Below are 15,091 nucleotides of genomic sequence, written 5' to 3' on the forward strand. Positions count from 1 at the left end.
TAACCCTGCTAGTGTATGATCGCTCCAATCTCAGATTAGATTACACACACAGATTACACACACACACTGGGGCTCACTGAGCTGACATGACACCAGTGAAAGCGAGAAACCCTACTGAGTTTCGCTCTCTCTCTATTGGCCAGATAAACCCCTAGGCCCTAATCTGTTGTGTACATCTGAACTGGATTACTGCAAGAAATCTGGAGGACATTCCACCCAGAGGGCAGGGTATGTGTGTTAGAGAGAGACTGAGCATGTGGTTTTGTTTCCCCAGGGGTAAGGATCCATCCCAGGCAGAGACCAGCTTCCTTAACAAGTGTAAATGGCTGGAGCTGTACGGAGTGGACATGCACTTTGTCAAGGTTGGTGCGTGTGCTGCTGTTGTCAGTGTGATGTTTTTGAAGAGAGTTGTGTTGTAGAGTAGCGCTGAGCGTGTGTGACTGTGTGTTGTCCTCAGGGAAGGGACGGAGCGGAGTACGCTCTGGGTCTCACTCCCACTGGCATCCTGGTGTTTGAGGGTTCCACCAAGATAGGCCTCTTCTTCTGGTAAACATGAACACTCCAAAACACAATGATATATTCTTGAAAACAGCTGCGTAGTCTGCAATGTCAACTGTGTGTGTGTTCCAGGCCCAAGATCACCCGCCTGGATTTCAAAAAGAGTCGACTCACCCTAGTGGTGACGGAGGACGATGATCAGGTGAGCAATACACAAATACCCGTGGCCATGACCCCACTCTCCGAGGGTGTCTGATATATGCAAAGAAAACCATTTCCATTTCACACCACCACACATTTACAGGCTACACACTTGTACGTGATCGCCCCCTATTTCACCTTTTGACTTCACAACATGGACCATTTCATTGACATTGAAATATTTGGACTGCTTTTGTCAGTGGTGTTTGATTGTGATTGGCTGTTGTGTGTTTAGGGGCGGGAGCAGGAGCACACCTTTGTGTTCCAGTTGGACAGTTCGAAGACGTGTAAACACTTGTGGAAATGTGCTGTGGAGAGCCACGCCTTCTTCCGGCTGCGCCAGCCCACTACTGGGAAGGCCTCCAGCAGTGACTTCACACGCCTTGGATCACGCTTCAGGTTCAGGTGGGTGGGGCTCGCACCGACACTCAACTCTACAACAGAGGTTGTGCCCAAAATGGCACCCTATTCCCTATATAGTGCACCACTTTTGACCAGAGTTCTAGGGTGCACTATATAGTGAATAGAGTGCCATGTTGGATGCACTCTGAGACTAGGTAGAGTTCTGGTCAAAAGTAGTGCACTAAAAGAGGACTAGTGCGCCATCCGAGATGCAAGTTCTGTCTCTATGGTTACATGATGGAAGCTATGGTTACAGGGAAATGCCGTTTGTTTACATGTCAAACTGAAATGACCTCTTCAGATATACACACTTCCATGCATCTATCACCACCATACAGGGACGCAGTATGTTGAGTCATGTAAATGTTCTGTACATCCTGACATGCCAAATACAGAGATCACAGCTACTGTTCATCGTCGTTAAAGGGAAACTTGGGGGTTTTAGCAATGAAGCCCTTTATCTACTTCCCCAGAGTCAGATTGACTCAACGATATAATTTGTATGTATCTGCATCCAGTATTAAGGAAGTTATCAGCAGTTTCACGAGCCAATGCTAACTGGCATTAGCGCGTGACTGGAACTCTATGATATCTACTAGCATGCTAGCAGTTACCATAGACTTCCAGTCATTGTGCTAATGCTAGTTAGTAATTACGCTAACGCTAGTTAGCAACTTCCTTTAAACTGGGTTGGAATATTCTCCCAAGTACACACTATAGCCTATAATCTACAGCTCTACATCCCTACAGCTCCCAGCAGGGACATACAAATGGTATCAACGAGTTAATCTGACACGCTGCCAAAATCCTGAAGTATCCCTTTAAAGTGTTCTCTCTCTCCTTCTAGTGGAAAGACTGAGTACCAGGCTACCCACGGAGGGAGGCTGAGGAGGGCCAGTACGTTTGAGAGGCGACCCAGCAAGAGATACCCCTCCCGCACTCACTCACTGGGTGGCAAGGGTTGGTATATTCTCCCCAGTACACACTATCGCCTCTACCCTACAGCTCTACATCCCTACAGCTCCCAGTTCCCCCATACAGTAAAACACCCATACAGGCAGTTTCCCATGTCAATTCTCCTGTGCTTGATTCACTGACCTGATTAACCTGGCTTTCTCTCTCTCCACAGCCCTCTCTCCAGCCAAACCACCACATATCAGGTGGGTCCCTGAGAGCACAGGACAACCAAGCATTACAGAGCCTTTAGAAAGGATGCACACCCCTTGACCTTTTCCACATTTTATTACAAAGTGGGATTCAAATTGATTTAATTGTAACTTTCTGTCAATGATCTACACAAAATATACTAATGTCAAAGTGGAAGAAAAATTCTAACATTTGTAAAAATTAGACACTAATGTATCTTGATTAGATAAGTATTCAACCACCTGAGTCAATACATGTTAGAATCACCTTTGGCAGCGATTACAGCTGAGTCTTTCTGGGTAAATCTCTGAGGTTTCCACACCTGGATTGTGCAACATTTGCCTATTTTATTTATTTTAATTTTTTTTCTAAATTCTTCAAGCTCTGTCAAATTGGTTGTTGATCATTGCTAGACAACCATTTTCATTTTCAAGCCTTGCCGCAGATTTAAGTAAAAACTATAACATTCACTGTCTTGGTAAGCAACTCCAGTATAGATTTGTTCTTGTGTTTTAGGTCATTGTCCTGCTGAAAGGTGAATTCATCTCCCAGTGTCTGCTGGAAAGCAGACTGAACCAGGTTTTCCTTTAGGATTTTTCTGTGCTTAGCTCCATTCCATTGTTTTCCTGAAAAACTCCCCAGTCCTTAACAATTACAAGCATACCCATAACATGATGCAGCCACCACTATCCTTGAAAATACAGAGTGGTATTTGGTGATGTGTTGCATATTTGATTTGCCCCAAACATAACACTTTGTAATCAGAATAAAAAGTGAATTGCTTTGCCACATTGCAGTATTCCTTTAGTGCCTTGTTGCAAACAGGAGGAATATTTGTGTTCTGTACAGGCATCCTTCTTTTCACGTCGTCAATTAGGTTAGTATTGTGTAGTAACTACAATGTTGTTCCATCCTCAGTTCTCTCCTATCACAGCCATTAAACTCTTTAACTGTTTGGCCTCATGGTTAAATCCCTGAGCAGTGTCCTTCCTCTCTGGCAGCTGAGTTAGGAAGGACGCCTGTATCTGTGTAGTGACTGGGTGTATTGATACACCATCCAAAGTGTAATTATTAACTTCACCATGCTCAAAGGGATATTCAATGTCTGCTTTATTTTTTTACCAATAGGTGTCCTTCTTTGTGAGGTGGCGTAAAACCTCCCTGGTCTTTGTAGTTTAATCTGTGTTTGAAATTCACTGCTCGACTGAGGGACCTTACAATTATCTGCAGAGATGAGGTAGTCATTAAAAAAAATATTATTTCACACAGTGAAATATGCAAGTTATTTTACATGTTAAGCACATTTTTACTTCTGAATTTATTTAGGCTTGCCATAACTAAGGGGTTGAATACTTCTTGACTCAAGACATTTCAGCTTTTGATTTGTAATTAATTTGTAAACATTTCTGAAAGCATAATTCCACTTGGACATTGTGAGGTGTTTATGTAGGCCGGTGAGCAAAACAAATCTATATTTAATCCATTTTCTAATTCAGGCTGTAACACAACAAAGTGGAGAAAGTCCAGGGGTGTGAGTACTTTCAGGAGGAGTTGTATGTTACGCTTCTATTCATGTTAAAGAGCAAGATGTACATTTTATAACAATGTATGTAAATTGAAGATATGTTTCGGTTAATGATCTGTATGTAAATGTTACCTTATTGAGCAGTTATGTTGTTCTGTTTCAGCTCCCACACCAGCCCCGAACCTAGTCTACACCCGGTAAGACACACACACACACAATGGTTCCTCTTGGATATGAAGGTTAAAAAGGAAAACGTCAGTGGATACCTTTGTGACTGATTACCATGGCAATGCATCTGCTATATTCAACTGAATATTATTTTCTGTGTTTTTCTCCATCTGTCTCTGTTCAGTACCAGCGTAACATCCCTATAGCCCATGAGCCTTGGCACCCAGCCCTCACTCCCCCCATCTACCTACAACACTCAGGACACACATCCCCGCACAGGTGAGACAGACACACACACACACACACAGGTAAGGCAGTTGACGTCTTAATGGTGTATAGTGAGTCCCCCCCAGCCCCCAGAGTTCTCTCTCATTTCAGAGGTGCTCTTTCTCTCTGCCAGGTATCTCCACTTTCTTTTTGAATGTCTCTTTCACTTCATATCACTGTTACATCATTCATGTGTTGCATCATTTAGACAGGCTGTGTGTGTGTGTGTGTGTGTGTGTGTGTGTGTGCTTACCGTGTGTGCGTACCGTGTGTGTGTCATTTCCCATGTCCAGAGCGCCTGCCGCAGTAGCAGTGAGTCAAGAGCCCAGTCATCGGTCAGTACCAGAGAGGACCAGCGGATCTTTCCCAGGATCCATCAGTGTGGTGTACAGAGACAAGGTCATGACTGCACTCTGACCCCTCCACCCTGACCTCTACAGCTCTGACCCAGGACCCTGTCCTAAACCCACCTCTAAATCTAAACTCTAACACATACGCACATGCATAGTAGACAACTGGAATACAGAAGACGGAGAGAGACTGGGGGACAGAGAAACACTGGTTGTGGACTCATGGACCAAAATACCTCGCCATCCTCCTCCTCATCATCACCATCATTACACACCAGCCTTGTCTACCATGTGTCTTCTCCATCAGATCACCACCACCACCATGCTGTGGAGACAGACAGAGAGACTTTAAACACAGAGAACATAGAGAGATCTCTCTCCTAGTGGATTGGACCATGAGGTTTGATGTTCAGTACCTTGGTAGTTCATGTAATTGTTGTTAATAATTTAGTGGCTGAATGCTACCAAGTCCTCAAATGTAACTTGATAAGATGGAAATTCCGTTTATGCTTTACAAAACAATCATACCGCGACATTATTGTTCTGCCCAGTTAGCGGGTAGAATTGCTTTTAGCCAAATCCTTTTAGAGCAAGCCAAATAACTTCATGTTTTGAAAAGTTATCCTAGATCAGGATTCACTGTTTGAATGTAAGATGCCAATCATTTGAGTGTGTGAAGTAGTCTGTCACCATAAACTGCTGTAACTAGGGATCACATGGTTCTACATTACATCTGTAGGGGAATATAGCGACTTCGGCGATCTCAGCTAAACGATGAAGGAACATGTTCTTGTTAAATCCTTATCAGCGATATATACATTACAATATATACATTACAATAGGATGTCATGTTATGGAAGTCTTGAGTCTACCGCTGCAGATCTGCCTTTATTCTTCAGAGACATGAATGTTGTGTGTGAGGGGTTCTGGCTCAGCTTAATCAACCCACATAGATCAATAGAAAGGCTCTGATGACCTTGTTTACCTGTGTTCATGCTGATTGTGTTTACATCCTCAACATTCCTTCCTGTTGCCTCTTATCACAACCAGCCTTAGATTGGTTGCTACAGCCTTGTTGAATAAACACACTGCTTAAACTCCTTCACTGAAGTTGAATAATGTACACGTGTACACACACACACACACTGAATGACTGTTAAAATGATGTGCCATACACACACACACACACACACACACAGACTACCAAAGCACAGGTGGCTGGTTGTACCTTAATTGAGGAAGACGGGCTCATAGAATGTTATCAAACGTGGTTTCCATGAGCGGTCCTCCCCTCAGCAGCCTGTGTACCAAAGAGAGGTTTTAAAAACTGGTGTTACTGTGTGGTAATGAAGGTGGAACAGGGTGCTGGTCTGGTTCAGTGTTTCTGGACTGTGTGTTTGATTGAGGGTGATGTGCTGTCCCCAGTTTCCCTCTGAGTGGTCCTGTCCTGGGAGGGGAGCAGCAGTTCAGTGTTGAGGAGAACGAGGCGCCGTACTCTGGAAGCATACACCATCGCCACCGCAGACACACACACTACGACAACAGCCAGGAGACTTACTGTCACACACACAGCAAGAACCGTGAGTATACACATACACACCACGGCAGCCAGGGTACACACACCACGGCAGCCAGGGTATACAAGCCACGGCAGCCAGGGTATACACGCCACGGCAGCCAGGGTATACACACCACGGCAGCCAGGGTATACACACCATGGCAGCCAGGGTATACACACCATGGCAGCCAGGGTATACACGCCACGGCAGCCAGGGTATACACGCCACGGCAGCCAGGGTATACACGCCACGGCAGCCAGGGTATACACGCCACGGCAGCCAGGGTATACACGCCACGGCAGCCAGGGTATACACACCACGGCAGCCAGGGTATACGACGCCACGGCAGCCAGGGTATACACGCCACGGCAGCCAGGGTATACACGCCACGGCAGCCAGGGTATACACGCCACGGCAGCCAGGGTATACACGCCACGGCAGCCAGGGTATACACGCCACGGCAGCCAGGGTATACACGCCACGGCAGCCAGGGTATACACGCCACGGCAGCCAGGGTACACGCCACGGCAGCCAGGTTACAGACGCCACGGCAGCCAGGGTATACACGCCACGGCAGCCAGGGTATACACGCCACGGCAGCCAGGGTTACAGACGCCACGGCAGCCAGGGTACACCGCCACGGCAGCCAGGGTTACAGACGCCACGGCAGCCAGGGTTACAGACGCCACGGCAGCCAGGTTACACACGCCACGGCAGCCAGGGTATACACGCCACGGCAGCCAGGTTACAGACGCCACGGCAGCCAGGTTACAGACGCCACGGCAGCCAGGTTACAGACGCCACGGCAGCCAGGGTCTACAGCGCCACGGCAGCCAGGTTACAGACGCCACGGCAGCCAGGTTACAGACGCCACGGCAGCCAGGTTACTGACGCCACGGCAGCCAGGTTACAGACGCCACGGCAGCCAGGTTACAGACGCCACGGCAGCCAGGTTACAGACGCCACGGCAGCCAGGTTACAGACGCCACGGCAGCCAGGTTACAGACGCCACGGCAGCCAGGTTACTGACGCCACGGCAGCCAGGTTACAGACGCCACGGCAGCCAGGTTACAGACGCCACGGCAGCCAGGTTACAGACGCCACGGCAGCCAGGTTACAGACGCCACGGCAGCCAGGTTACTGACGCCACGGCAGCCAGGTTACTGACGCCACGGCAGCCAGGTTACTGACGCCACGGCAGCCAGGTTACTGACGCCACGGCAGCCAGGTTACAGACGCCACGGCAGCCAGGTTACTGACGCCACGGCAGCCAGGTTACTGACGCCACGGCAGCCAGGTTACTGACGCCACGGCAGCCAGGTTACTGACGCCACGGCAGCCAGGTTACTGACGCCACGGCAGCCAGGTTACTGACGCCACGGCAGCCAGGTTACTGACGCCACGGCAGCCAGGTTACAGACGCCACGGCAGCCAGGTTACTGACGCCACGGCAGCCAGGTTATATGTTAACTCTGTGTATGTGTTTAGAACACAGAGCCCCTCCCTGTCCTGTAGATGAGCTGGAGCTCTGTCTGCTCAACCCCCTGGAGACAGACAGCAACACCTCTCCCTGGCCTTCACTGCATGTCAACATGGACAACAAGGTACAGTTACACACCAGGTCAGACATATTTTAGCTGTTATTTTAATACACATTTGGACTCCGCCTCTCTCTCTCATCTCTCAGGCAGAGGAGAAGCAGTTGTCTGAGAAGTCTCTCCAGCCCTCCTCTCCCCACAGCCCTCCAGACCATCTCAAGTGTAACATCTTCAAAGCTCAGATGGAGGCTGTCTTTAGAGTGAGTACTGACCCCTGGTGATGGAGGCTGTCTATAGAGTGAGTTCTGACACAGTGACGGAGGCTGTCTATAGAGTGAGTACTGACCCCGTATGAGGCTGTCTATAGAGTGAGTTCTGACCCCTAGTGATGGAGGCTGTCTATAGTGAGTACTGACCCCTAGTGATGGAGGCTGTCTATAGAGTGAGTTCTGACACAGTGACGGAGGCTGTCTATAGAGTGAGTACTGACCCCTGGTGATGGAGGCTGTCTATAGAGTGAGTTCTGACCCCTAGTGATGGAGGCTGTCTATAGTGAGTACTGACCCCTAGTGATGGAGGCTGTCTATAGAGTGAGTTCTGACACAGTGACGGAGGCTGTCTATAGAGTGAGTACTGACCCCTAGTGATGGAGGCTGTCTATAGAGTGAGTACTGACCCCTAGTGACGGAGGCTGCCTATAGAGTGAGTTCTGACACAGTGACGGAGGCTGTCTATAGAGTGAGTTCTGACCCCTAGTGATGGAGGCTGTCTATAGAGTGAGTACTGACCCCTAGTGATGGAGGCTGTCTATAGAGTGAGTACTGACCCCTAGTGATGGAGGCTGTCTGTAGAATGAGTTCTGACCCCTAGTGATGGAGGCTGTCTATAGTGAGTACTGACCCCTAGTGATGGAGGCTGTCTATAGAGTGAGTTCTGACCCTATTGAGTGTGTGTTTGCAGTAGCCGTGTAAAAGCTAACATCCCTCTTGTCCTCTCCTCTTCTCCTGTCATCCTCCTGTCCTCTCCTCTTCTCCTATCCTTCTCTTCTCCTGTCATCCTCCTGTCCTCTCCTCTTCTCCTATCCTTCTCTTCTCCTGTCATCCTCTTCTCCTGTCATCCTCCTGTCCTCTCCTCTTCTCCTATCCTTCTCTTCTCCTGTCATCCTCCTGTCCTCTCCCCTTCTCCTATCCTTCTCTTCTCCTGTCATCCTCCTGTCCTCTCCTCTTCTCCTATCCTTCTCTTCTCCTGTCATCCTCCTGTCCTCTCCCCTTCTCCTATCCTTCTCTTCTCCTGTCATCCTCCTGTCCTCTCCCCTTCTCCTATCCTTCTCTTCTCCTGTTATCCTCCTGTCCTCTCCTCTTCTCCTATCCTTCTCTTCTCCTATCCTTCTCTTCTCCTGTCATCCTCTTCTCCTGTCATCCTCCTGTCCTCTCCCCTTCTCCTATCCTTCTCTTCTCTTCTTCTCTGTCATCCTCCTGTCCTCTTCTTCTCTGTCATCCTCCTGTCCTCTTCTTCTCTGTCATCCTCCTGTCCTCTTCTTCTCTGTCATCCTCCTGTCCTCTTCTTCTCTGTCATCCTCCTGTCCTCTTCTCTGTCATCCTCCTGTCCTCTTCTTCTCTGTCATCCTCCTGTCCTCTTCTTCTCTGTCATCCTCCTGTCCTCTTCTTCTCTGTCATCCTCCTGTCCTCTTCTTCTCTGTCATCCTCCTGTCCTCTTCTTCTCTGTCATCCTCCTGTCCTCTTCTTCTCTGTCATCCTCCTGTCCTCTTCTCTGTCATCCTCCTGTCCTCTTCTCTGTCATCCTCCTGTCCTCTTCTTCTCTGTCATCCTCCTGTCCTCTTCTTCTCTGTCATCCTCCTGTCCTCTTCTCTGTCATCCTCCTGTCCTCTTCTCTCTGTCATCCTCCTGTCCTCTTCTTCTCTGTCATCCTCCTGTCCTCTTCTTCTCTGTCATCCTCCTGTCCTCTTCTCTGTCATCCTCCTGTCCTCTCCCCTTCTCCTATCCTTCTCTTCTCCTGTCCTCTCCTCTTCTCCTATCCTCTTCTCCTGTCATCCTCCTGTCCTCTCCTCTTCTCCTATCCTTCTCTTCTCCTGTCATCCTCCTGTCCTCTCCTCTTCTCCTATCCTTCTCTTCTCCTGTCATCCTCCTGTCCTCTCCTCTTCTCCTATCCTTCTCTTCTCCTGTCATCCTCCTGTCCTCTCTTCTCCTATCCTCCTCTTCTCCTTCTTCTGTCATCCTCCTGTCCTCTCCTCTTCTTCCTCTCTTGATGAAGGATGCTCCGCTGACGCCCAGAGGGAAGACCTGTAGTCAGGAGATCAACGACAGGCCAGTAGTAGCAGTGATACATTACTCTTCCCAGTGTGTGTGTGTGTGTGTGTGTGTTTTGATGGTGGATGATAATGCTATGTGTGTCTCAGGTATCAGAGCTCCAGTCAGGACTCTCGAGACTCTGCCACTTCCAGTCTGACCACAGAGAAAACGTCCCTCCGCCCCGACCACAACTCAACCACAGACAGACCCGCCAAGTCTAACCCTAACACCAACCGCAGGAAAAGACTGGTCAGGCAGTTCAGCTTGTAAGTATGGCAGGGTATTCACAACCTGCTCTAGGATTCCATACGATGCTCATAGCTGTGTCCTGTACTCAACATACTGTCATAACCTAGCCACTCTACACAAAAACCTATGATGTCACTTATTCACTACTCATGTGACACATTTAGAATGCTGTGGCTGAACACTGTCCTGTAATTGGTCCTCAGTAACCATGAGGATGAGGATAATCTCCCAGAGGCCCTTGCAGCGATCTCTTCCCGGAGCACTGGGAAGTGTGGATCTAACAACTCACTGGACAACCAGACACAACCCTCCATATACCCTCAGGAAACTAACACACAGGTCATCACACCCCAGAGCACTCAGCAACACACTCTTTTCATAGCAGAGCATTTGTCCATTTGGATCAGAGCCTGGTCATTTCTAAGCAAATACCAGGATAATAGTAGATTGTGAACTGAACAGTTTTGTGTGTGTTGCAGATGGACATGCCGACACTGGAGCTGAGGAGTCCATGCTGTGAGCATTCTCCCTCTCCCCACCTCTCCACTTCCTACTACCACACGTCCATCCCTCCCCTGGTACCCTGCCTCGCCTCTCACACCAACAGGTAACACACACTCAGGTTACAGACACACTTAACACACAAATCCCAGTCATGTAACATTCCTCATGATGATCTGTGTGTGTGTGTTTAGCGGGGAGGAGATGAGGTTGGACAGAGAGAAGATTCTCAGGGCTCTCCTGATGACGGAGCTCTGAGTCCGTGACCCCTGTGACATCATGGATGCCTTATGGACCTGGTCTGAGACGACCTTCAGGAGTCCCATGTCCACTGGCTGCACTCAGCACTCAGCATTTACTGTACATAATGCAGTCAACCTTTCTAGATTTGCATACAGAAGACTTTGCTTAAGTGTTATTTTAAAAGGAACATGTTTTATGTCTACCCACACTACACACCCTGTAACAACATGCTCCCACACTACACACCCTGTAACAACACGCTCCCACACTACACACCCTGCAACAACATGCTCCCACACTACACACCCTGTAATAACATGCTCCCACACTACACACCCTGTAACAACATGCTCCCACACTGCACACCCTGTAATAACATGCTCCCACACTACACACCCTGTAATAACATTCTCCCACACTACACACCCTGTAACAACACGCTCCCACACTGCACACCCTGTAATAACATGCTCCCACACTACACACCCTGTAATAACATTCTCCCACACTACACACCCTGTAACAACACGCTCCCACACTACACACCCTGTAATAATTTGCTCCCACACTACACACCCTGTAACAACACGCTCCCACACTACACACCCTGTAATAACATGCTCCCACACTACACACCCTGTAACAACACGCTCCCACACTACACACCCTGTAATAACATGCTCCCACACTACACACCCTGTAATAACATTCTCCCACACTACACACCCTGTAATAACACGCTCCCACACTACACACCCTGTAACATGCTCCCACACTACACACCCTGTAACAACACGCTCCTGCACTACACACCCTGTAATAACATGCTCCCACACTACACACCCTGTAACAACACGCTCCTGCACTACACACCATGTAATAACACGCTCCTGCACTACACACCATGTAATAACACGCTCCTGCACTACACACCCTGTAAAAACACGCTCCTGCACTACACACCCTGTAATAACATTCTCCCGCACTACACACCCTGTAATAACATTCTCCCGCACTACACACCCTGTAACAACACGCTCCCGCACTACACACCCTGTAACAACACGCTCCCACATTACACACCCTGTAATAACATGCTCCCACACTACACACCCTGTAACAACATGCTCCCACACTGCACACCCTGTAATAACATGCTCCCACACTACACACCCTGTAATAACATTCTCCCACACTACACACCCTGTAACAACACGCTCCCACACTACACACCCTGTAATAACATGCTCCCACACTACACACCCTGTAATAACATTCTCCCACACTACACACCCTGTAACAACACGCTCCCACACTACACACCCTGTAATAATTTGCTCCCACACTACACACCCTGTAACAACACGCTCCCACACTACACACCCTGTAACAACACGCTCCCACACTACACACCCTGTAATAACATGCTCCCACACTACACACCCTGTAACAACACGCTCCCACACTACACACCCTGTAATAACATGCTCCCACACTACACACCCTGTAATAACATTCTCCCACACTACACACCCTGTAACAACACGCTCCCACACTACACACCCTGTAATAACATGCTCCCACACTACACACCCTGTAATAACACGCTCCCACACTACACACCCTGTAATAACATGCTCCCACACTACACACCCTGTAACAACACGCTCCTGCACTACACACCCTGTAATAACATGCTCCCACACTACACACCCTGTAACAACACGCTCCTGCACTACACACCATGTAATAACACGCTCCTGCACTACACACCATGTAATAACACGCTCCTGCACTACACACCCTGTAAAAACACGCTCCTGCACTACACACCCTGTAATAACATTCTCCCGCACTACACACCCTGTAATAACATTCTCCCGCACTACACACCCTGTAACAACACGCTCCCGCACTACACACCCTGTAACAACACGCTCCCACATTACACACCCTGTAACAACACGCTCCCACACTACACACCCTGTAATAACATGCTCCCACACTACACACCCTGTAATAACATTATCCCACACTACACACCCTGTAATAACATTATCCCACACTACACACCCTGTAACAACATTATCCCACACTACACACCCTGTAACAACATGCTCCCACACTACACACCCTGCAACAACATGCTCCCACACTACACACCCTGCAACAACATGCTCCCACACTACACACCCTGCAACAACATGCTCCCACACTACACACCCTGTAACAACATGCTCCCACACTACACACCCTGTAACAACATGCTCCCACACTACACACCCTGTAACAACATGCTCCCACACTACACACCCTGCAACAACATGCTCCCACACTACACACCCTGCAACAACATGCTCCCACACTACACACCCTGCAACAACATGCTCCCACACTACACACCCTGTAACAACATGCTCCCACACTACACACCCTGTAACAACATGCTCCCACACTACACACCCTGTAACAACATGCTCCCACACTACACACCCTGTAACAACATGCTCCCACACTACACACCCTGTAACAACATGCTCCCACACTACACACCCTGTAACAACATGCTCCCACACTACACACCCTGCAACAACATGCTCCCACACTACACACCCTGCAACAACATGCTCCCACACTACACACCCTGTAACAACATGCTCCCACACTACACACCCTGTAACAACATGCTCCCACACTACACACCCTGTAACAACATGCTCCCACACTACACACCCTGTAACAACATTCTCCCACACTACACACCCTGTAATAACATGCTCCCGCACTACACACCCTGTAACAACATGCTCCCGCACTACACACCCTGCAACAACATGCTCCCGCACTACACACCCTGTAACAACATGCTCCCTCACTACACACCCTGTAACAACATGCTCCCGCACTACACACCCTGTAACAACACGCTCCCGCACTACACACCCTGTAACAACACGCTCCCGCACTACACACCCTGTAACAACACGCTCCCGCACTACACACCCTGTAACAACACGCTCCCACACTACACACCCTGTAACAACACGCTCCCACACTACACACCCTGCAACAACACGCTCCCACACTACACACCCTGCAACAACATGCTCTGAGAGAATCACATATCCTGGCAGACAGAGGGACAGGTGACGATGAAAGATGAATGCTAAAGTAGTAAGGTTACTGCTGGGAATCCTACGCAATCAAAGCCCTAACAGTTTAAATGATGACACAAATAATTTGTCATGACGTATTGTCTTGTTGATCTGCTTTAATGAAACTGCTACATGCTGGTAACTGTTCCCAGGTGAAGAGCTGCAGTCCCGGTCTTGTCCTGTAGATGGAGACACACCCAAACAGACTGCAGCTTGGATCAGTTGTAGTTTGCCATGACCACTACCTGGATCAGGCCTTTATACATCCTCCTTATCATTCATCTTAGAATTAAACTGATCCTAGGCCTGTGGTTACATAGAACTAACTGGAGAGTTTGGGTCAGAGCTCAGGTTACAGCTCTGCCATGTTTCTGTGCAGTTCCTTATTGCTGTTCTTGTCTATGTTCTATACCCGTGTTTAACCTTAATAAAGACAACATGGCCACTTTAACAAACATCCTGTTCTCTGTCTGGCCTCTGCTCGGGAAGTGCGTTGGTGTGTGTGGGTGGGTGTGTCAGGTGAATCAAGAGAAACCGGTGCATAAACAGGATCAGGTAGAGTGAGCGAGAATGTGGGTGGGGTCATAGTGTTATACAATGCTAATTCTGCCCTCAGGGGGTCCTAGTGCTTCTTGTTTTCCCTCTTCCTCTACCCTCATCTCCCTCTCTCTCCCTCCATTCTTTACTGCTAGAATTACCTCTGTTTCAGGATGACAATAGTACTGTGAGAGAAGGTGTGTGAGGGACAGAGTCAGTACACCGTGGCAGGGAGTTCTCAGTGTTCGTCCTCCAGCCACATTCTGTCAACAGCGGCCTCACCTTAGCAGTACGAGAGAGGTGTGGGAGTGTGTGAACGCAGCAAATCACAGACCCACTCATCATAGGTTCTTCACTCCAATTTGATCACTTGATTGTTGTAATGAATAATGAATTCGCAGACAGTGCGTTTGATTTGTAATCAATGAGTTTCCCAGACAGGC

The 15,091-nt window shown here is 48.6% G+C and overlaps 1 protein-coding gene across 3 annotated transcripts in view; it reads left to right on the top strand.

The window, feature by feature from the left end:
• The window catches only part of LOC106606016 (band 4.1-like protein 4B), a 27,389-nt gene extending 16,074 nt beyond the window's left edge, over positions 1-11,315 (top strand). For all 3 annotated transcript variants that reach the window (XM_045719006.1, XM_045719007.1, XM_045719008.1), the window contains 16 exons: positions 275-362; positions 458-546; positions 631-700; positions 935-1,104; positions 1,949-2,061; positions 2,231-2,261; positions 3,936-3,969; positions 4,125-4,219; positions 5,983-6,137; positions 7,605-7,720; positions 7,804-7,914; positions 9,926-9,978; positions 10,071-10,229; positions 10,416-10,551; positions 10,692-10,819; positions 10,908-11,315. In XM_045719006.1, coding sequence (XP_045574962.1) covers positions 275-362; positions 458-546; positions 631-700; positions 935-1,104; positions 1,949-2,061; positions 2,231-2,261; positions 3,936-3,969; positions 4,125-4,219; positions 5,983-6,137; positions 7,605-7,720; positions 7,804-7,914; positions 9,926-9,978; positions 10,071-10,229; positions 10,416-10,551; positions 10,692-10,819; positions 10,908-10,971 — 1,612 coding nt within the window. In that variant the 3' untranslated portion in view covers positions 10,972-11,315. The remainder of the gene's footprint in view (positions 1-274; positions 363-457; positions 547-630; positions 701-934; positions 1,105-1,948; positions 2,062-2,230; positions 2,262-3,935; positions 3,970-4,124; positions 4,220-5,982; positions 6,138-7,604; positions 7,721-7,803; positions 7,915-9,925; positions 9,979-10,070; positions 10,230-10,415; positions 10,552-10,691; positions 10,820-10,907) is intronic.
• Positions 11,316-15,091: the final 3,776 nt, after the last annotated feature.

This window comes from Salmo salar, chromosome ssa05, assembly GCF_905237065.1.
Source record: "Salmo salar chromosome ssa05, Ssal_v3.1, whole genome shotgun sequence".
NCBI lineage: Eukaryota > Metazoa > Chordata > Actinopteri > Salmoniformes > Salmonidae > Salmo > Salmo salar.